The sequence below is a fragment of the Schistosoma haematobium genome, chromosome 1, assembly GCF_000699445.3.
Source record: "Schistosoma haematobium chromosome 1, whole genome shotgun sequence".
NCBI lineage: Eukaryota > Metazoa > Platyhelminthes > Trematoda > Strigeidida > Schistosomatidae > Schistosoma > Schistosoma haematobium.
Genome location: NC_067196.1, coordinates 6,085,330 through 6,110,133, shown reverse-complemented (window position 1 = coordinate 6,110,133; position 24,804 = coordinate 6,085,330). Strand labels below are relative to the sequence as shown.

At 35.7% G+C, this 24,804-nt stretch overlaps 2 protein-coding genes across 2 annotated transcripts; both read right to left on the bottom strand.

Annotated features, from left to right (window-relative positions):
• Nucleotides 1-1,497: 1,497 nt before the first annotated feature.
• On the bottom strand, nucleotides 1,498-6,369 carry MS3_00010031 (uncharacterized protein; the record flags this gene model as incomplete). The annotated part of the gene is made up of 4 exons (XM_051218370.1): nucleotides 1,498-1,935; nucleotides 3,316-3,456; nucleotides 4,495-4,761; nucleotides 6,340-6,369. 4 exons carry the CDS (start codon nucleotides 6,367-6,369, stop codon nucleotides 1,612-1,614), a joined length of 762 nt encoding a protein of 253 aa, XP_051073015.1. The 3' UTR covers nucleotides 1,498-1,611.
• Nucleotides 6,295-23,302, bottom strand: ITGB2 (Integrin beta-2). Its single transcript, XM_051218265.1, has 9 exons — nucleotides 22,999-23,302; nucleotides 20,825-21,264; nucleotides 19,468-19,746; nucleotides 17,934-18,152; nucleotides 16,045-16,212; nucleotides 13,959-14,189; nucleotides 12,473-12,721; nucleotides 11,132-11,605; nucleotides 6,295-9,616 (listed from the first exon to the last, which is right to left on the bottom strand). The coding sequence occupies exons 1-9, from the start codon at nucleotides 23,267-23,269 to the stop codon at nucleotides 9,350-9,352; spliced, it is 2,598 nt and encodes an 865-aa protein (XP_051073014.1). The 5' UTR covers nucleotides 23,270-23,302; the 3' UTR covers nucleotides 6,295-9,349.
• Nucleotides 23,303-24,804: the final 1,502 nt, after the last annotated feature.

Below are 24,804 nucleotides of genomic sequence, written 5' to 3'. Positions count from 1 at the left end.
AGCTCGGTTCGATACTTACTTGCAACAGAAGTTGCAACCAGCTTGCTAATATCAATCCGTTGATGGCGGTCACTTCGTTGTCCACTGAAAAGTAAGGCAAGATTGGCGCAGACCAAGGCATGGTCAGAGTCCAGATAGGTACTCCAAAAGGAGCGGCAGTCTTTTACACAACCACGCCAGCGGTAGCTGATCGCGATGTGATCAATCTGAGTCCAGGCTTGGGATGCAGAGGGAGGACGCCAGGTGGCACATCGGCGATGACTGTGCCGAAAGTTAGTGCTAGCCAGAAACAGGTTGTGGTCTGTGCACAGTTGCAGTAGACGGTCCCCGTTATCCGACCTGCGACCAACGAGTCCCCATCGGCCACCTAAACGACTCTCTTCTGTGCCTAGACGCCCGACCTGAGCATTCAAGTCTCCGGCTAGTACTACAATATCTGTCGAACGCACTTTCTGGAGAAGAACAGATAACTGGTGGTAAAACTCATCCTTGATTGCATCCGGGCTGCAATCTGTCGGGGCATAGGCGGAGATGACGAAAAGACATCGTTTCTCACGCTGATTTCTTCTCACTTTGATGGAACTTTCTAATCTAACAGCACATAACCGACTGTTAGTGGGGATCCAATCGACTAGTGCTGCCTCAGCTCGAGCCCTTAGTGCGGCACCAACGCCTGCAAGACCAGACGAAGATGCCACAGGGTCCCCGGATAAGCGCACGTAAAACAAGCTTTTCGAATCGACAGATGGAGATCGAATTTGTAGTACTTCACCAGAGTCTTGATTACGGGTCTCGGATAGACAACAAACATCAATATTAAGACTTTCCAAAGACATAGCCAGCCCTATCTGTTATCCGACCTGCATAAATGTGCGAACGTTGAAGGCAGCCAGTTTGAATGGTGCACGTGGTTTCAGAAAAACTGCTTCAGTTCTCGTATTCGGTGGTAACATACAATTTTCAACCGGACAGTGACTCGAGAACGTTTAGATACAGTCGAATTTCCACCAAAGACGAGCCGCTGTATAAGTATAAAAGAGGGTGAATAATGTGGAAAATAATAATAATAATGACAATAATAGTAATAATAATTATTTGAATCGACTGATTGTTTTTCGGAGCGAGAAAAGTAGTTGCCATAGACATAGACGCAAGAAGGCATTACTTGTTTTTAAAGGAATTTTTAAGTGTTATTGATAAGATATTTGGATCGTGCCAAGTGCGTTTCATCCTATCTAGGGCTCCTTAGCCGAACATTCGGACAAAAATGCGAAACCGGTCGCTTTAGGCACCGAGGCGTTGTCTATTAAGCTACAAAGTGCAGATAGCCATTAAATTGTTTAGTGGGAATAAAGGTAGTTTTAAAAATTCGTATTCATCCGTTGTCAGTATTCAGAATCAGATTAAAGTCAGTATCATGTGCTTCGATAATGCCTACGATAGACCCGTTAATCTTTACGATTAACATAGGATCATGAAAAAGAAACCACATTGTTACTCTCATTTTTATTTTTATTATTACGGTATACACTGTGTTAATACGTGTATATTTGTTTCTTTTCTGCTATTTTCATCAAAATTATGAATATATTCACTTTGTTGACCGAGTAACTACACCGTCACTCCTTGAACTCGATTAGATTCATTTTGCTCTACTGGAATATTACCCAAAGGAGCAACAATATAACCTTCCCATTTATCAGGTACTTGTTCCATAATATCAGTAGCTAGATTACAATTATATGCAATGTGATTATCACCATCGTCATCATCTAAAAAACAATTGGAACCAACATTAATTTCATCACATAAACTAATCATCGGTTCTGTATTATCTAGACTCCAACATTGATTATTAGTTGTTCCATGAAAAGCTTCTTTCGTTAGCAATGAATCAGCATAGCGTATAGCTTCCTCAAGAGTTCTCAAATTTTCCTTAATGAACAAAAGAGGAAACAGATTTCATAAAAGAACAAAACTCTTTCAGGTGTTGTTAAATTGAAATAGCCAAAAAAATTATGATGGGTCCAATCGAAGTTATATGAACGACAAATCCAATATGGTGTCTGTAAAGGTTAAAAACACAAAGTTCAGCGACGAAATCTCTTTGCAATATATATATATACGACTGTACAGCTTGATAATAAATCCATTCTAAAGAGATTCCTTCGCTGAACTTTGTGTTTCTAATGTTTAAATGGGAACCATATGTCAATTAAAGAGGTAAGAGATGTAAGCAAGCGAAATCTACTTTATTTCTATGTTTTTACATGAAACGAATTATATAAATTAGAGATAATCTCGACATTATAACTTGAAAGAAGTCGAATAAATATGACTCAGAATTACCAAGCAATAGATTAAATGATGATATGTTATTTGTCTCAAGACTTTAAGTTCATAGACTTGAGTCTATGTAGGGTTGTGATATGCACACTATCCTTATAAAAAGTTTCAAACAAGTTTGCAACAATTATCCAATATATTGCGATGTATCCCGTTGTGTCTTAAACCCGGCTAATAATCATGTGACTTATTCGCCAATCGGAGTACGACTCATACAATCTTAGTACTGTGCTAAGCCAATGACGTTCGAGCGGTATAGGCAGCCTAGCAATCTTATTGGTTCTTTGTTCTCATATCATGTCCATTTGAGTCCATAACGCCAATAATAGCTTCCACTATACGAATAATTAATTTCAAACATACTTAGTTTATATACCAGCCGCATCACACCAATAAAATAGGAAATAACATTTATACAAGATCAGGCCAAATTGTGGCTGTGGGCGTAAGAGACCGTAATCAATAGACTGAACACAACTTAAGAACAGTAAATCGTATAGTAATAGCCAATAGGTTAAAATGAAACCTATAATAAGAGGAATATAGATATACACAATCTAGTTACTGGATAGTTATACAATAAGAATATATATAGAGAGAGGGTTAGTCCATTAATAGTTCTTAAAAGTGGTTAATTACTGATTGCAGATAGGCACCCCATAAATCACATATATAATAAACATATATTGTAAACGACTCCACTTACTCCCACTCTACATTTGTGTTTATATACGTTATCATTGTTGATTTATGTTCCCCGATCAAGTAGTCAGAGTTCACTTGATTTAGTGAATCCAACGTTATGACACACTTCTCCAGTTGAAGTTAGCATGTGACGAAAAGCAATTTGATTTCAAGTAATTACAGTTGGCATATTAGGAGAATACAGTGCTTCAAGAACTGTCCAAAAGACTGATACTTTCAGATGATATAAACTCAGTTACATGAAACCATACCAAAAAAACTCACTTCTTTGAAATTTATTAGCGATATCTGTTCAAGTAGTTTAACTACTTTCATATCCAATTGGGTTCGTTTTGGAAGAGCACTGTGATCAATATAAAATATATCCTGTTTATCAGGTGATACACAATCCTTTGTTCCAGATATCTAATAGAATAAATTTCAAAAAGTATTTGACTATCCAGTTAACCGATTGCGAATCAACGAATTCCAATTTATTGGTAAAGTATAATTATCATATAACGGTGTTTATCTACTTTTCGGAAAGTGAAATACAACTGAAATCGACATGCGGCATGGCAACTTTATATATATATATATATATGAAATAATCTCAGCTATTGAAATTCAAATAATTCCAAGGTTTCGTCCATCAAACTTATCTAGACTTCTTCAGGGTGACAATCGAAATTGTCAAGGAATGTATAATGTTTATCAATCAAATATATACTTAATGTTTATCTAATCACATTCAGATGTTGAATTCAGATAACATGTGAAAGGTTCACAATGTGAAAATAAATGAATAAGCGAACATGTGTATGCATACGTAAGTTTATAGTATGAATAGTTGATATTCGGTATTAATTTCTTGATTGAAAGTAGAAATAAAAGTACAAATCGAAAATATTTTTGAAACGTCGATGTGTATATAAAATGGTTAGTTGGAAACATTTGTCTCAAGTTGTTTTATACAAACACTAAATGAATCCCTTACTTGGTTATTAGTGTTCTTGTTCCTAGATTGTTGCTCCAAAACGAGTGACCTCAAATGGTTATTGCCACATCGTTTTTTTTGGACTCATTTGCCTAGATACCTTAAACCAATCAAAAGTGATATATCCGACAGTCAAAGGCATCTATTTAAGTTGAATCTTAGTTGGACTAACGGTACATAACTCAACTACAAAATACTTATTGGCTGATGGTTAAGAAATATAAATACCAGGAGACTATAAGCAGATGCATATTTTACGAGTCTGCAAATATGAGAAAACGATCTAAAAGCAATTTGACAGAAACTTTAGTTCAACTGTGGCGTAATATCGCTTCTTCAGAGTAACTTTACGTTACATGTGCATGTCATCCGTTATCCAATAGTATTCTGAAGCATAAATGCATTAGTAAAACAATTACCAGTATTATATTATATAGCAACAACCTGCATCAAGCATTACAACTTACACTATTCACCTCTTCTAATTCATGCTGCACCCCAACGTCGAATCGTTTCCAAATAGGTTTAGATGGGACAAAACGATATACAGAACTTTTCTCTGAACATTTTATTTCTTCATCAGTACAATATTTATTTAGCACTGTATCTGACAAGACATTTTTAGATGATTCCGTTGAGAAATACCGTGTCTGGTTTTTGCCAATATACTGTGTGTATTGGTAATAACGACATTGTGATAATGCTTGATTGATGAGAGTATAATGTTTAAAAATCTATAAATAATACAAAAGATATTATATCCACTTTAAATGTTATTAGCATCAGTCAAATAATAAACTAAAGCGATAAAAAAATTTATGGGAAGAAAAACTAGGTCTAAGAACCACAAGATTATAAATAAAAGTGGCGATCTTTAACAGATGTAATGAAACATGTTTCCTTTACTTACTATGAATTGAATAAACATCAAATAATAATGCTTTGCTATACATCTTTATAAGAATCGTTCAGTATCTCGCATTCGATAATCTCAAGAATTATTGTTCCAATTCGTAGATACATAAAAGCGTTGAAGCTCTCAATATCAGTATAGGGTTGTGGAGATTATTAAGTTTTTGATTGAGATCATGAACCGATTAATGTTGGACCACTATTGAAAACCTGGAAGCACTGAACGGTCGTTTCGCCCTATTGTGGGACTCCTCAGTGGTGCGCACCCGCGATCCCGCTTGCAGGATTCGAACCCAGTGGAGCTAATCCGTGTCGAATAGAGACAGGTATCTACCTCAGTACAATGGGAGATGGTCATGCAATTTCACGGATTGGTTGAGGCTAGACATTAACACCACTGGATGCCGGCTCAGTGGTCTAGAGGTTAGGAGTCCACGCGCGAGACTCAAAGCCCTGGATCCGAATCCTGCGAGCGGGATTGTGGACGCGCACTGCTGAGGAGTCCCACGGTAGGACGAAACCGCCGTCAAGTGCTTCCAGGTTCCCAACGGTGGTCTAGCACCAGTCGGTTTGCGAATTCGAAACTCAATAATCGGAATATATGTAGTATAATTTTGTGCCATAATAGGTTCTTATTTACGAAATTTTTTCTAGATCCCTATTGCAAACTGAAAAAAGTTCACTGAAAATTATGAAGCCAGTCAATTAAACTTATAAATTGGATGGGCTGAATCAAGTGAATGTACACAATGGTCTGATTGTTTACTCAGGGAACCAGGTAACAAAAATATGGTTACACTGGCTACAAATACAGACTAGAATAGAATCATTTACAACATAAAATTCAAGAATTATCATAGGATGGTTGTGGAGATTCCATTGAAGTCATAAATGTATTCCATTAGATCCCAACCTAATGTTTTGGAAGTTAAGCGATTATTTAGAGGTTCAGAAGTCCTGATTTCGATCTATGATAGATTCATGGGTGTGTAATCCTTCTCTCGCTAACAAGTTACAGTTTAGATTGTTTGATTGCATCACATACAGTAACAGGTGTATCTTAAGCAAAATAGCTACTTATTCCGCTTTATAAATGCTTGAATTAACGTTAGAGTATGTGGTTTCACATAAAAATAACACATTAACAATAATCACTAAATTAAACAGAATATTTGGTCAAAATATCAACACAAAACTAGATAATTTACTCAATGCTATTCTGATATGAACTTATTCAATGAAATAGTTAAGGTGAAATAAAACGCATCAATCAGATACAACTCCAAATATATCTTCTTTATTTTCTTTATTGCTTATAAAACAAAATACATGATCTACTTAGATTGGAATGTAAAAATTATTTGAGAAAATCAATAATGTATCACAAAAGTCATACTAACCATTATACATGATAAGAATGCATTCTTCATATAATTACAAGAATTAATAGCATTAGTGAAATTTGAAAAAAATTACCATAATTTGTGACAAAGTTTTAGAAAGAGATAGAGTTTTTTCTGGTTAGCGAGTTAGTTTCCTACGAGATGGGATCGCTAACCCTATGCCCAACCCTTCTCCTTTATTCGAGGTTATAACTGGCAGTAGCCCTAGAGGGGCTCCAGACGGAGTTAAGGAGACAGACAATCATTTTACTATACTGTCCCATGGTATGTTTAATAGAAAATGGTTAGGGTTTCATCATAATGAGAATATATTCCAACTATAAATAGAATAGATTCTAATTATGAGTTTATTTTGAGATTAACTGTTGAATGGATGAGAGAAAATATTATAACACTCCCATTGGATTTTTACTATACGATTAGAATTCAGGCAGAAGAAAAAACTGACTAGTATTTGGAGGTTAGGTTAATCAGAGATTGATATCAAAAAAAAAAAAAACTTGTCACTCATCGATTAAATTAAAACATTGACGATAAACCATATTGTGGACTATTGTTATTATTACAATTACCATCCTCAAAAATGGCAAAGTAGGGTCAGTATTCCCACAACTGGAGAACATATGGAACTCCAAAGAACTGTCAAAAAATATCAAAGTCAGAATCTTCAATGCGAACGTCAAGACAGTCCTACTGTAGGGAGCTGAAACTTGGAGAACTACTACAACCATCATCAAAAAGGTGCAAGTATTTATAAATAGTTGTCTACGCAAGATAATCAACATCCATTGACCGTATACCATCAGCAACAACCTAGTGTGGGAGAGAACAAACCAGCTTCCAGCTGAAGAGGAAATTAGGAAAAGATGTTGGAAGTGGATAGGACATACATTACGGAAATCATTAAACTGCATCACGAGGCAAACCCCAACCTGGAATTCTGAAGGGAAGAGGAAAAGAGGAAGGCCAGAGAACACATTACGTTGGGAGATAGAATCAGATATGGAAAGGATGAATAACAACTGGAAAGGGTTGCCCAGGACAGGATTGGATGGAGAGTGTTGGTGGGCGGCCTATGCTCTTCCACGAGGAGTAACAGGCATAAGTAAGTACAGTAGAATAGATGTTATAGGTACTAGCAATCACCATGAAGATAAAAGATATTATGTAACGGTAATGAAATTAATTAGAGGTTGGGTAATCTTTCAACATGACAAAATATACAAATATATAAACATCAATATGATTATAAGAAAATGAAATAAAAAGTTGGGGACAGTCACAAAAATATCAAAAATTAGAATTAATAAAGACTATTGGATAAACCCCTAATCACCGTGTCAGGGAAAGGCCAACCAAACTTTCTTTCTGCATAAATAGATGACGTCGTGAACGCCTGATAGCGATTGCCTCTGTCAAACGGAGTAAAACTAATGTTTTTTGTCTGTTAATTATTTTAAATGTTTTACTTACATCTACCTCAAGTCTACTATCCAAAACGTGGCTAGCAATCGCACTTATAAAAACTTTACTCCCTTCCAATCGTAGATTTCTAGGAATGTGTTCAGAAAACTTTGTGTGAACTCTCTATATCTATGGAAACTACTTTCTTATTTATGTGTGGAGGCCCTTGCTATCTCAGGTATATGTGAATTCATAGATGCTATTAGTTTTAAGTTTTCTATAGCTGATGAGAAACCGTGAAATAGACTGATGAATTGATTTTATTCTCTGGTTTATTACTCTTGCTCCGTTTAAATTTATATTGATTGAAATTAGCCGATCGATGTTAGACCACCATTGAAAACCTGGAAGCACTGAACGGCCGTTTCATCCTACTGCGGGACTCCTCAGCAATGCGCGTCCACGATCCCACTAGCGGGATTCGGACCCGGAGCCTTCAGTCTCGCGTGGAAACGCTTAACCTACTAGAGCTGGCATCCATCGATGTTGATGTCCAACCTCAACCAATCCATGAGATTGCGCGACCATGGGCCCTAGGTTCGAATCCCGCGAGCGGGATTGTGGCTGGGCACTGCTGAGGAGTCCCATACTAAGACGAAACGGCAGCCCAATGCTTCCAGGTTTCCAATAGTGGTCTAACATCAATCGGTTCATGATCTCAATCAATAACCTAATAATCTCCACAACCCTATACTGATAAATTTATATTATCATTCTCATACACATACATACAATCATATAAATTAAGATAAAATACTAGAAAAATTAATCAACTTATAATATTTTAATTAATAAGTCTGAAGCAATTTATCTAGCAAATACAATAAAATAAATACACATTATTTGTGCATTGTTTACATAACAGCATAAACATAAAATAACACCGTATAAAAAAATTCCCGAAAAAATTGAACTAAATAAACAATGTACGGTTAGATTGTTTTCGTTTTTTTTGGGCAAAAAAAAAATACTCAACCTAGACCCCCTCCCCATTTTTTTATCATTACATTCAGTGTTATAAATCATTGTTTAGTAACACAATTGTATATAATTACAATATAAAAGTAGTAATATTAGTTACTTATAAAAAAAAGAAGAGAAAGAGAGAAAAACAAAATAAAACAACTAATAATAAACAAAAATGCATGCACAATTCATTCATGAGAATAAAAAGCTGTAACGATGATATAAAGCAGAAAAAAAAACATTGTAGTGGTGATTAGTTGACAATAGACATTATTAACACAGCTGTGTAATTAAGTCTTCCTGTCATGAAGTTTATGTTTCAAATAATAATATTAACCATAAGGCACAAAGACAATTGTATATTTGTGTTATATTATTTTGGTATAAAAGGTATATATAACAAGCGCTTAGAGATATACATCATATATTAGGACCGCTTAGATATATGCATATAAAATATGCAAAAGTGAAGAGAGAGGAAAAAACAGAGGAGATTACAACTTTTATTTATCATCAAATGAAAGAATTATTCCACATTTGCTGATATCCTCTCTCTCTCTTTCTTATCAATGTTTGATCAATATCCGTTTTCTTCAAAAGTTGGATTTAAAACATTAGTTGTTGGTGATTCGAAAATAGGATTTTCAGCCATTTCCCAACGCATATTTTCACCTTGTTGTTTAAAATTGGCCAATTCACGACGATCATCAATTGTAATGACTAGTTTATAAATTAATAAAAGTATTAATCCACCAAGTACAATAGCTGCAATGACACCGAGAACAATGTAAAGAATATTGATTGTTTTTGTACATTCACTTTTTCGGATAATATTTAAATCAACCTATTTTTAGACAACAAAAAAATGAAAATGATTTTTTAATACGATATACATTTTACAAGGTATTATGACTTACTTAGATATAGGTGGTTAATGGAGATTTGTTCATTTTGAAGAAGGTTCTCTTATGATAGACGAAGCCACATATGCATATACTAACTGAAGAACCGTTAAAAAAACTAGGACAGAACCGGATCAACTTAAGGTATTTTGCTTTTAAGACGATGAATACACAATATGTCTCGTTACAACATAGGTTGATACACGATACCAGTTAAAATAGTGCATTGAAAAACGTCTTAGGATCTTCAAATTAAGATATGGACATATAATGGAAAATCACATCGTATTGTGTGAGACGTTTTTGGTTGTGTGCTGTGTGTAAATTAAACCAACTTATGTTTATGTAGTACTATAATTTATCTTAATAGAGGTAATCGCTTACAGTTTCCAATGAGATCTTAGTCAACATCCCTAGCCCAAAAATAAGTTGATGGAAGTTAATGATTTTTTCATGAGAGCAAAAAAGCTATTATGGTCTACAACGTGACATCGACTATAAACTGATTATTGTTTGTAGCATAATTCTAGGCCCGTTATCTCTGCATATATATGTCGAAACAGACTGGTAAATTGTAGTTTTTAACATCAATAGGATGATAAAAAAATAATTACAAACAATACACTTAAAACGATTATGTAATAAACAGTTTTGGTCAGATTAAATAAATATATACATGGGTTTGCAGTAAATTTCCATAATGACTAAAATCAGTTAATTGTAAACAATAGGATTGAATATGTTCTTTCTTCAAAAAGCCCAATCAATACACATTTTTATTTATCTTATATGAACACATAAACACTGGTACAAAATATATATGCACCATACTAGTTACTTGATTTGTGTGTGGGCTGTGATACTACCCGGGTGCCCAAACCGAAGCACGTAGTTTTCTTAGGAAGCCACACCCGGAGCCTTTGATCTAAAGGTATAATCAACAAGTCATACGAGCAATGTAAGGAAACGCAGTCCCATGGTAGCTGGTCAACAATAGGTTCATACGACATTTGTTACCTCATGATCCGGGAGCCCATGTACACCATTGGTTTGGAATCAGGGTTTTCCAACTCCGATAGGTGGATCCTCCATACCCAACAATCCGGTTAAAGCGCCGGACATTCGCTTTAGGTCCTCTCAACTTGGTAAACGACAGTAATGCTGCTAGAAGGCAGTGAGTAGGACTTCCCTGGCAGTAGTTGTGTGCACGTGGCTATGTGAGAGAATTTCGAGAGGGAGAGCGAACTCTCTCCACCCTCAGCCGTACTAATACATATTGTACTCGTGATTCGACATGAACAATCTTGTAATCGGGCGAACTAAGTTGGTGAATTTTCAAAACGCTTATCAACCAACTTATTATTCTGGTCGTTTGTTATGAATGAAGAGTTAATACAAACACTTGTATATAATATAAAAAAATTTTAAAAAGAGAACGTTCATCATAAGCTACTTACTTTACGATTAACATAGATTGCATCAGAGTAACGATAGGTGAAGAATACTCGACAATTATCTTCCGTGTAAATAATGCAAAGATTTGAATCATCTTTTTTTTCACTAACTTCAACTAGTTTCACTCGACTCGTATCTACAACAGTTCCATTACATGAAGACTCGCATTGTGTAGCAGCTAATGCATACTCTTTTGATGAATAAATCGTTGACATAGGTTGTCTTTGATTGAATTTCAATGATTCATCCTCTGATTCACTGTCTGTTTTTGTGATCTCATCATTTTTCAACTTTTCATCCATATCAAAACTTTTCACCAATGAATCACGTAAACATAGAACACACTTTTCTACATCACGATCTGTACATAAAGCAGATTCACCACCTTGAATTTCATTGCATAAATGACCAGTATAACCACTGTTACAGAAGCACTGACCACAGTCACATACACCACGACCAGAACATTTAGGGCCCTAAATATTAAAAAATCCAAATAAACAAGTTAAGTCGGAAATTATTCTGATTTTAAAATGAAATAATTTAGAACAAGTAGCAAATAGAGTAAATTAACAAATGGGCACCAATGGGCAAAGGATCCACTTGTTTTTCCCTACAATAAACATCATATTTATAAACAAATGACTAATGTGGAAACTTAGCACAGTATAACTGAACTATTTTGAGTCTACCATAGATACCATTCTGACTGGAATAATATGTGCCTTTAACTACCTGTCTCAGTCGTTAAGTTAGTCGTAAAATTTTAAATAGACTACCAAAGAAAATTAACAAATGAGTGAAGTAAGCATCATTTGCCAAATAAATTCGTAAGTCCGTGAGAAGGACATAAAACTTTCAAGCCATAGATAGATTTTCTAAATCTGACAGTTTTAACAACATTCATCCGGCAATCTAACATAAGGTTCAAATCAGTGAAACGACTCATACATTTGAAATGGATTTAATGCTTATTGTTTCTACGTGATTAGTTGAGATTTATTATTTATTTAAACATATAAACATTGGTACAATTAGGCACCAAATAGATATGCGCCACACTTTTTCGTTCGGTTTGTGTAAGAGCTGGGATACTCCACCCGGGTGCCCAAACTGAAGTAGGAGAAGAAAATGGTGTAAAGTCCTAGTATTAAATCTTAAACTGAATTTCGAAATGGTGTATAGTAACAATTAACTGTGCGACATTGATAATTAATCATATCATATCAAAATATCACTATGAAGAATACAGTCAAGTAACTCAAAGAATAATTTGTTTATTCAAGCAATCCGTAATACCGACACGTGTTTTTTTTTTAAAGAGAAAGTAAAATATGACATACTGATGGATTGTTTGGATCAATACATTGTTTCTCGCTTTCCATACAATCACAGCGATCTCCAGTATAACCTGGCCTGCATTCACAGGTGCCATTACATTGACAAGTCCCACGTTGTGGTCCTCCACAAACTTGATTATCATCTGAAGCACGTTTACATCCATGTCGATCACATTCACAAAAAGTACCTTCATAACGTGCTAGATTACATTTACACTTTCCACATACACAACGACCACGACCTGAGCAAGGCTATAAAAAGATATTTTCAAGAGAATGAACTTTTAAAATGATGATGTTATGGGTTTGAACTAAAAATCACCTAGAAATTTCGTTTACATTCAAATTTAAATCTATGGTCAATCGAGTTTCTATCTATACCAACTATTGACTTGCAAGATTACGTTTATAATCAGATTTCAATTCGAAACTGAAGTATTATATCATACAATTATGTAACTGAGAGACATGCTTTTGTTCATATTTTATCACAGTATCTCACCAGTCAGTCTTTTCAACTCTAATTCGAATGAAGTCCAATTAAGAGGAAAAAACACTTAGTCAGATATTATAGTATTTTTAGAAAATTAATTTAATGAACTTCGAAATTATAAAGAAGTCGAACAAACCAACAGCTCCAATTCTATTGTCGAAGAAATCTCCTATATGACTACTGGTTTGTGTACCAGATTTTGAGCCACTATTACAGTATGGAAGCTAAGGATATTATCCGACTACTTAATTAGAATGTGGAGTTAACGTTTTTGACTGAATTATTGAGCTATCTTCAAGATTAAGTGAATGAAGCTGATACATAAATGTAGTATAAGAAATCATTGGTCAACACGAATTCGGAATTTTATTAGTCTTGTTATATATTCAAGTAGAACGCTGAATCAATAATTTAGATGACACTGTTCTTCAAATATCCGCAGTCGAAATTCCATTATCATTAAGTGTGAAATTCACTAGTCAAGTACAATATACACACAATCTGTTTTACCAAGTGTTACAGAAATTATGTTAGGTTCTGCAGTCGTCCCATTCAAATACAGGCATATATGCTTCCTAAACGCTTGCTCAAAACCCTGTACGAGTGAGAAGGCTAAGAATGAGTAGGAAGCTGCAATCGGCAAGTTAAATAAAAACGTGTACAAATCAGTGGTATACATGTACGTCGCTCCCTCAAATATATATAACCTAAGACCTTCATACCTACCACTATCGGCTTCATCCAATAGTGTACTTTGTTTGCCACTTCTTATCATGGGCTTGGCTTTGAAACAGCACATGAGGACAGGCACAGGATATATATGAATTCACCCGGCCTATTAAATAATCATTCCTACGTTTAGTAAATGAATGGAGTTTAATGAAATAAAATTTAAAGAAAGACCACATCAAGAACGAGGACCCCGGATATAGTGTTATTAATGAAAGACTGTTGGATGTGTATATCATAAAGATAAACACCAATGGTCCACCATACCTCTTTAACTCCATATTCAGTACATTGTGCTAGCATAGCAGCATCCCCTTCAGCACTAGCCTCAGCAGAACATTCACAAAAGTCACCAGAGTACCCAGATTGACATTTACACTCACCACAATGTAAATGTCCACGTAATTGACATCTTGCAGAGAAAGGAGTTAAAGAATTGGGCATTGGCATTTTCTCGCAGCTAGGACAAGAACAAGCTGTCTGAACACCAAGTACAGCCTACAGAAGTAAGGACAATTAGATAGTTTATTATTCAATTCCACGTAAAAACAGTGCTAAAAATTGAATCTGTTAAAAAATTTACGCTGGTAAAAACTAAACTATACTGATGAGCTTTGATGTACCAATCAGGATTCTTGCACAAAATGTAAAGAGCAATGAAATCTGGCAAGTAGCTTATCAAAAAATAAGCAGACTCTATATCTAGTCCCCAAAATGGTTAAAACTGATACAAAACATCGTTTGTGCCACCATTCAGTGAATGTAAAATGATGTGCAAGCTGAACTGTTAGAAATGCATGCATCTGCTGTGGACTGTAATTGAGAGAATTTGATGTGATTCAATCCAATCCTAACATCAAAACTACTGACACTAACCTTCCAAACCGTGACATTTAACCCCAATTCATGACACTAGACCAACTCCTAATACCCAACCGTAGTCTTTTTTCGTCTATTAAAATAAACAATTTAATATACAACGGTTCATTAATCATCTCAAAACTACTTATCCATTGTAAAATTATCACTTTTTATTGTTAACTGTTTTGTAGCTGGCTTATTTATTTATTTATTTATTTGGACACATAAACATTAGTACAAGAGGGTATCAAATATATATGCACCACACAATAACAATGAGGCTAGTAGCAGTTATCAATGATTTGTGTGAGAACTGTGATACTACCCGGGTGCCCAAACCGAAGCACGTAGTTTTCTTAGGAAGCCACACCCGGAGCCTTTGATCTAAAGGTATAATCAACAAGTCATACGAGCAATGTAAGGAAACGCAGTCCCATGGTAGCTGGTCAACAATAGGTTCATACGACATTTGTTACCTCATGATCCGGGAGCCCATGTACACCATTGGTTTGGAATCAGGGTTTTCCAACTCCGATAGGTGGATCCTCCATACCCAACAATCCGGTTAAAGCGCCGGACATTCGCTTTAGGTCCTCTCAACTTGGTAAACGACAGTAATGCTGCTAGAAGGCAGTGAGTAGGACTTCCCTGGCAGTAGTTGTGTGCACGTGGCTATGTGAGAGAATTTCGAGAGGGAGAGCGAACTCTCTCCACCCTCAGCCGTACCAGGGAATTTGGGGGCTGAACAGTTTTTTCTGATTATCTACTCAAGGTCGTCAGTGTGGTTCAGTTTTACTACGTTGTTAAATATGGGTTACCACAGTACCAGGAATCTCTAATCACACCACAACTCTTAATAAGTTAAAATAATGGCTAGCTACAAACAGATTGTTTAAATGAGATAAACCTACAGATAATCAAGTTTAATCAGTCTAATGCTCAGAATTAAAATTGGACAGTGGGTAGTAGAGATATGTAAGATGAGTGTTTCATCTTGTTTCGAAAACGTCAGCCGGATGTAGCTGCATCCTGAGATTCATATATGCCAAAACAGACTGATCAATTGCAGTTCCTAATATCAGCAATGCGAAGATCTAAATCTATTCAAATAAAATAATGTTTATTTCGATTATACAAGTTAGTGGCTATCTGGACCCAGCAGCTAGCTTAATGGATAATTTATTAGGCGTTTAAAACAAAAGGTACTGGGTTCGAGTCCCAAAGTGAACATTAACATGGGGATACAGGTACAATCAGCTGACGATAACCAAATAGAACGAAATGCCAGTCCCGGATTTCGTCGCTAGTCACTATTCATCCTTAATTAAAATCTCGTGACTCAATCACAAACCAGACTCATCAGATACAATACATTAATTATATCAACAACTGGAAGATTTAAATCCTTACAAATAAGATGTTTACTGTGCAGCTGATAAAAAAGAATGTAATACAATACATCAGAGTAAACGTAATTTACTCGTATACTTACTTGATCTTCTAATGCTACCATTTTTAAAGTGACTTTTTTAACACCTTCAAAACATCGTTTAGCTTTGATAGATATTTGATAACCTATTTTACCACCAACTGGATGATCATTGCATACTGTTTTCTTTGAGAATTCATTTTCATCATTACACTTGGAAAATACTTGAACCTGAAGAGAGAATAATCAAAAACAGCCGAGTAGAAATAATTTAAATAGATTATTTTTTTATGTGTATAACAATCCTTCGGATAATAAAAATAATTAAAAATATATTTCAGGAAATGTATGGATCATAATATCACACACGGAGTTTCCGTATGAAACTAAATTTAAAAGTAATGATCTACGTATTGAGTACATCAGTACTATCAAAAGAGATGGTAAGTGGTAAAATTTTGACTTTCAAAAGCACGAAGTTACCTCAGATCTAAAAATATACCACGCTAATAAATTGTAACTAGAACATGACGTAGGTTAATAAATATCAACTATGTGTCATCCAACATCTGTCAATTATACAAGATTATATCTAACAACGGCACAATAAAAACTATATTATTTCAATTTTTTAATATACTCAACCTTATTTACTAATCGTAAAATATTCTTTGCAGTGGTGACTGGATATAGTGAACATATAAGTTGGTTCTAAAGGCTGGTCTTAGTGAACGTCACTATATTTTATAAGCAGAGTTGATGTTCGCTCTGAGATGCAGGTACACCCAACTGACGAGTCCCAAATAGGATGAAACGCGCGTCCTGGATTCCACTTTTAGCCAATATCCATCTTTGCTTATAAAAGCTTGTGAAATAGGGCAATATCGAGGCATACGCACAGTATGCACATATGCCAATAACAGACTAATCAATTGCAGTCTTAAACCTCAATGGGAAGATACAAGCAAAACAATACCAAGTCACTATATTTTGCTGTACAAATCGGATACCTCATTTTTGTTCTACTCGTTATTTTTATTTGCTTTGTTTCCTCTTTTTCTTTCAGTGGTTAAAACTTTCTACAACCCAAAAGCATTAACTAGGGTGTCACGATATACATATTTGTGAGGAAACTTCAAAATCCTGAACTTTGTATTTTTATACTCAAGCAAGCGTGCACTGGTAAGTTGTCAGAGCTATGACCCTTTTTTAGTCTTAATCAATGTGTGTTGTATATCGAAACAAAGCTTTTGATAGGGAGCAATTAGGAACTAGATTATTAATTAAAACAATATGATAATCATTCAATATAAGTCTATTGAATTTGACAAATTCACTTATTAATTATTTCAATATGTTGTATTCTGATAATTTTCGCTCTGTATTTACTCAGCTTTAACATATGTTCAGCGTAAAATTCGTTTTACGTTATCATTATTTAAATGTAATTAATAACCACCGAAAAGAAAAACTGTACATAAAAGTGATATTTAACCATAAAATACATATTTTTAATGGTCGTAGGACAGATTTGTCTTCTTTAATCGTGGAAGCCTGGATGAAGAGTATTGGGAGCATAATTGTGAAAAGTAATTGAATATGTTGACTAATTGTGATCACCCTTGCGCCCACCATTTCATTAATGTTTTCGAATAGCGTAGCAAAGAGCAAGTTATAGCAGCTTTACTTAAATATATGTCCATTCGCGTAACGTCATCAACTTTGAAATAGTAAGTCCAATTCATAGACTACAAAATGGTTTCTTATTTATAGTTATTGATGATCACTAATCAATCATGGATCAACTAGTTAAGGACAAAAGTTATCCTTGAATAATCCACCGACTTAAAGCTATTTATCAAGATTTTAGAGAAGTAACACACTGAATGAAATCAAATATTAACGTCAAAGACACATAAAATAAGAATATTTAATAACGGAAAACAACTTACTTCCAGATAATCTGCATCATAAGTAGCCATTAGCTCAGCTTTGTTAACAATTTTATCATAATTATCACGTAATAAGCGAACAATGTTGGTTGAACTATCAGTTAGGATGCCAACAGCTGCGCTTGGCAAGAATTCAGCCAATTTAGTATACAAACCGTGTAATTTACTATCAACTGCAAAAATCACGCTGATGTCAGCTTCAGTTAGAACTTGAGCAATCTGTGCAAACAAAAAGATAAACTCAGTTGTGGAAAATAACAAAAATTTTGAAAATGAACTAAGCATAAAGTAACCAAGATAAGTGAATCGTTTCAATAAATATGAGAAATAGGATCTACACGCTAGCGGTAATACTAGTGGATGTTTTACTTTTGATATTACATAACTACCGAAAAGATTTATTCTAGGATTCAACGACTTTATGGACTGCTGACGTTTGGGTTCAGTCTCTTCCCCAGCTTTTTTTCAACCCACTCTCTCAGACAATATCCCACTTCGAGGTTGGCGACGGTTTAATACATGTAAGACATGTCCTAAACACCCGTCTATGGGGATTTACAATCTTATCGACTGAACTGCCACAATTGCCTAGTAACATAATTCTAGCCTCAAAACTCTTCATTCGGTAATTCCGATATACAGAAAAATGCTTCTAATGATTCATGTACTAATAACTTATTAGTGCCCTCTACTTTTGGAGGCTACGTTTTAAAGCCATAAAACAAAACAAAGCGAACTACTAAGTAGTATACTAGTCCTTCGTTTGGCAAATGAAAATCTCACCTACAAACCAGGTAGTGGAAGCTGGAAAATGCCGAGCGAATTTTATGGGTCCGTGTTGATATTTCCTCAGATACCAACCCAACAGGGGTGAGACTCCCAAGATAAGTGAAGTGGTTGATGTGTTTCTTATTATTAGTCTATGCGTTGATGTAGAAAAGCTGTGAGACAAAATTTCGCATTTAGAGAAGAAACCTATCCCAAGAGGTCTTCCATTGTTGCTCAAGATGACTAGAGGCTGCGTGACTTCAGCATCCTCAGCAAACATAACTACGTTATCTAGGTCTTCTAAGTCTATAAGTGAATCTTCCAACAGAAGATTAATCTCTGAAAATTTAAACGGATAAATCTCCGTTTCTATTAATTTGAGTAAAAGCACACAGAACAGGTTACCCTGGCAAACACTTGAAAATGCCAGTACGTCATAATCCCTTATTCGAATAGGTATTCAAGTAAAGAGCCTTCGCAAAACTTAAGTACTTCTTTGGTATAATTTTTAATAACAAACTGCTACAAAACCCCTGTCTACTAAGTATAAAACATGCTAGTAGTCACATCATTCAACATACAAAATCGATCTTCTATGAAGCGAGTTCATCATAAAGAACACAGAAATATACGTAGACATTATTAGCGAGTGTAGGAATTGTATCAAGTGCCTTAACACATTAAACTAGAACCTCGGAATGAGAGTGAAAGAAATTTTTTCAGTCCACTTAAAAAAAAACGGTTACTCATAATAAAGTCTTCTCACCTCTCCAACGCTAGGATAATCAGTTTGATCAGAATTATGCCAGCCGAGGTACTTAAGTGAAGAATTGAATCGATCAGCCTGATAAGTTAATTGACAAGTAGTTGGAGGAGGCAATATTAATCCGGCTATTCGACCATCACCAGCCAAATGAAATCCACCATCAGAAGCAAATAGCACAATTTTACGGGCACCAGCACGCCATCCAATAGCTTCACTGCATCGGGCAACCTGAAGTAATGCGTCCATACCACCCTCTGGACTATCCAGATTACCTGAAGGCTAACAAACAAAGGGTCGAAAAGATCACATTATTTGTTTAAGTTCATTCAATAAATAAAATGGTAGTGTAATAATTTTCAACAAAACAACACTTAACTCATCACCATTACTACTCGTGAGGAAGCAAATTTTCTTATGGAGTAATATGGTCTGTTGTCTGTTCAGTTCACCAAAAACGCACCTAAAATTTAACTAAGCGAAATGATGACTCAAAACTAGGGACTGTATGTCTAATTCCTGCTGTATTACGTACTACTTATGATAACTCTGAGTTTAAACGAGTATGAAGTGTTAGATCAGTGAGACTAAGGAAAAATAAATGCAGGAGACAAGGAAGAAAGCTGAAAACAATCAATTAACATCCCTACTTTTTTGAACGAACTTCATATTTCAAAGTGGAGTGCAACAACATACCGATGCACTATTATGTGAATTGGTTAATACTTATTAAAGTACCAGCAAAAACCATACTAAATTTGCTTGTTTTTCCAATTTAGGTGAGCAACCACAGTGCAAAATGTACTTGTTAGGAACCTGTCGAATTCATTTTTCGAAATAATGGGTTTTTCTAACTCTCAGTTACTTTTTAAGTGAATTCACAAGGGACGGAGACTCAAAACTTGATATACGTTCATCTGAATAAATTAATATTATATCCTTCTTACTAAAGTTGGAAGGTGAAATCACCACAAATTTGATTCACCTACGAAAGACCATCATTTTTGCACGGGCGCAGTCAACAGTAAAAACTTGTGCTTAATATCGCTGTTAGAGTTATGGTTTCTATTATTCATACAATAACTTCTGACAACTGCACTGATTTTCAACTAACCGTTGTATCATAGCAAGAATCCAATTAGCAAATGTTTAGACTGGTATAACCCCAATGGGTCTATGAAATACACGAAACCATCATTCTAAAGTAATGGGTGCAGATGGAAACTTGTCGCTCAATCCAAGAAAGGCTATGATTTTTTTCGCAACACACCTTGAGACACTTCCAAAAAACAGGCTATACAAAAATTTTAGTACGGTGCGGATAGACCATAAACAAAGCTACAGATAGACTAAAACTTACACGTGCTACTTTTGTTTTTTCGCGGAACTCCTCAAAATTATCGGTTAGTGACAAAATGTGTTTGTACAAGAATGGAGGATCGCAATGGAGATTTTTAGTACCAACATTCAAACATGGATTTCGAAGGTATTCTGGAGTCGGCACAACAAAGGGAAACACTGGTTTGTCTACAAAGGCACCGAATCCCATCTGCAACTTTTTTGTTACATTACGCATAGTTAACACGATATCGTTAGTCAAACGAGAAACTGTTTCCAAGTCATCAATCATTGTATAACTGAGATCTGTCAAAAAATAAAGGTCAACGGGGTAATCCGAAATAGACTGGAATGTGAAATTGACCATCATAGTCCCTCCAGGTCTGACCTTTATTGATTGTGATCGTGGAGTAAGTTGTATATCTTCGGCTAAACTGACTTGATCAAGAGGAACTCCATGATCTGAAAATATTTATCATGCACAAATTTATAGTCAAAACAACAAATAAGATTAAAAATTAGCCCATTCCTCCCAGAATACTAAAAACTGAGAATGATGAGACGACTCCTTGGATTATTAAAAACATAGATGTATGTAACTTGGATGATTTTCATCCAAAGATTCATTTACATGGCAAACGCCAGGTAACCAGATGTCAGGCACACCTATGATGGAGGCGCCCAACATTTGTTTGCGTGGAACACAGAACTGAATAAAATATTGACACATTTCTAAGTAGCAACTAACTTCGAACCACTAATGACACGAACCACAAATGAAATGAAAACTTCTTTTATGGTGGTAGACGCCATTTTAGTTACAAATCAACACGTAGCACTTAACCCAAACTCACAGTAAAGGTGGGACCTATCATGAATACCCGTCAGTTTGTTACCTTACTTCATCTGCGCAAGAAGAAACCAATATGTTTAAAAGGAGGAAAATTTTATCAAACCTGGTGAAAATCTAAATATGGCAAGCGTAAAGTTAGGAATGACACTTGAGTCAAGGCTTACAGGATAAACGAAACTGAGACACTTAACTAGTTCGCACGATATAATACGTCTCCAAACACATTACAGTATTTACAGGCCCCAACAACGGGACCATCCTAGGCTACTAAAGGAACTAGCATCTGTCATGGAAAATCCTTTGACTTTCTGCAATCCGAGATAGATTACCAGGCGAATGAGAAAACGATGTAGTAAGTCCCATCTTCAAAACCGGTGTGTGGCATAACCCTGAAAATTATCGTTAAGTTTGACTAGTACATTTATCAAAATGTGAGATTAGTAAAGAATTATTCAAATATCGGGATGAAGACTTGATACTTTCCGGAAAGCAACATGATTACAGAACACTTTACTTACGTACCACGAGCCTACTGTTGACACAAAAGCTAGTGTGACTGTTGGAGCAAAAATCTGCCTGTGGATATAACCGCAAATGATTTCGGTAAGGCTTTTGACAAGGACTCATGCCAGATTACTATGTAAGTTAAAAAGTGTCAGAGTTCAAAAAACTAATTTTGTGGACGAACGGATTAGCTTTAAGTTGTCTGGGTGGAAAACTGATCGAATATTTGACGTTTTAAGTGTTTGCTAGATTGAAATTTGAATATTCCACATACACAACCTGCACTTAAGTGAAAAATAGACCGTTATTGGATAAGAATTCAATAAACCCCAACCACGTTGGTTTCTGGAGTCTCAAAGCTCCCATATAACGAGACTATGCAAGCAAAAACTGTTCGCCCTATCATCAAGGACTAGAAGTGAAGTAATTACATACTTTAAACTACTTTTGAACCTGATATGCCGTCATTTTCCATGTCCTTAAAACCGAAAGAAATATATGAGAACACTCGTAAACCCGTGACCAACTAGTTGTGTTTTTATTTTAATCGATAGTATGTTGGACACTTTGACTCGAAATGTTGTTTAAGCACCATTTATCGACACATTCGTGTCTTAAAATGGGACTGACTTAAAAAGCTATTCTACCTCTCGTCACTACGATTCGGATAAGACATGTGTGTGATGTCCTGTTTTCCATTGCTTATGACGTACAATAAGTACCCTACGTTTTAAGGAAATAGGAAAAATGACAGCGAATAACAAAGCTTGCTTATAAACCAAGACATTGTCAGTGAAATATATGACATATGAATCAGTCTTAGTAAATAGAGCGCTCACCTAAGAACACAGATTCCACGTCCTCTATACTACTTTGTGGACATCCACGAGCCAATAAGACTGAAGATGGAGCACATCGGAACCCTGGACCTTCTTTCGTATCATCAAATTCATCAGCACTACACCACGAACAGGCCGGACGTATCCCCATGCATTCACTACAACTTTTTGCGCGGCCGCAGCTTGGTTCTTTCTGTGCATTTTGAGAGTTCAGTAGAAATAAGAAATAAATAACACAAGGAACCACACGAAGATGATGAACTCGTCCCATGTTACGCACAAACTAAATCCGGTGCGAATTTTTAACCAATGTCTAATATCCACATTAGTCCTCGATGTTAACGACTTACAATAATCTTCTCCACTTTTATGCTTGTGATGCGCTCGAAGCGCTTTGGAATCGGTAGTACATGATTTTTGATCGCAATGTTTGAACCTTAACGGGCTAGCCGACAGAGTATCGTAAAAAAAGAGACAATCTTACAGAGCTAAACCCTCGGCTGAAGAGTTAGACGACAGACCTGAAAGTCCTTAGTTGTTTGTTGACAATTTCTTGTGAGTAAATGCTCTTGAGGCAAGTGAACACTCAAAAATCCGAATTCAAAGTGGAATAGGGATATTCTGACGTGATTACACTAGCACAGACATGGTGCACGAATGATCACAATGAAGCCTGCTTAAAACGAATGTCCTATTACACTGTATGGTGGACTAATGAAAATGACAAAATCCTGCTATTACAGACAAATGACTAATCCGATATATTAGCTGATTCTATCTTAACCACGGTGGAACACTTTTCATACCAATTTTATGGGATCCGCTCTATGCACTGATATCAGTACATCATATAACCGTCGCTTCTAGCCACATGAATCAGGTAATTATCTGACATATGGGCTGAGAAGACTACGTACAACCCATCCAACCGTGGTGATCTAACTCACTTGATTGATTCCGATTTTCAATTCAACAGTGAGAGCCACCGGCGACAATAAGTAGTAGCCAGATCAAATAACAAAACTGCCACCATGGGTGTGTACAGAGATGTTTGGGAAGTCGGAAAGTAACTAATAGAAATTTCGCCCCAATCCGTATGACTTCCAAATTGTTCTGTTGTTTCTTAACAGTACAAACACAGGCGTCTATAAAAAACCAACCTCTATGAGCTTACCAGAGACCGGCCAATGTAAACCAGGATTCAGACAACTCAGCCGATCTTTTCTTTGACTAAAAAGGTAAGTAGTTAAAAGACAGAAACACAGTTTTCCAGTATTTAAAATCTTTGTACAGGTCTTGTGTGAATCAATTGATTTTCCTTCTCATGTTTTTTGGAGTACTGTATCCAGTGCGAGTAATCTAGCCAGTCTATCGCATTAGTTTCAGTTAATTTGCTTCCAAGTGCACTTAGACACATATTGGTCATCAAGGTACAAATACATACACAGTGACTAAACTGAGCTACCTGCTATCTAGATAGAATGATCTAGGTGCCGCGATTAGCCAGGATTTGTTTGCTACTGAACACGTCTGTAATATATATGCCAAAGGTTCCAGAACCCTATAATTAATACGCTTAAGCCGTAGCAACGTGGTTGCTACGACTCTTGACACCTTATGAGGTGGTTTTTTGTCCTAAAATCGATGTTACTAGTCGGTATATGTGCCGATGAGACTTCGAAATAAGCTCAAATATATTAGGTAGTCATTTCATAGCGAGTCCACGACACTTGATTAAACCTTTTATTCCAGCAGAAAAGAGAGGTGTGCTAATACCGGCAAATTCTTACACCCCCAAGGATCAAC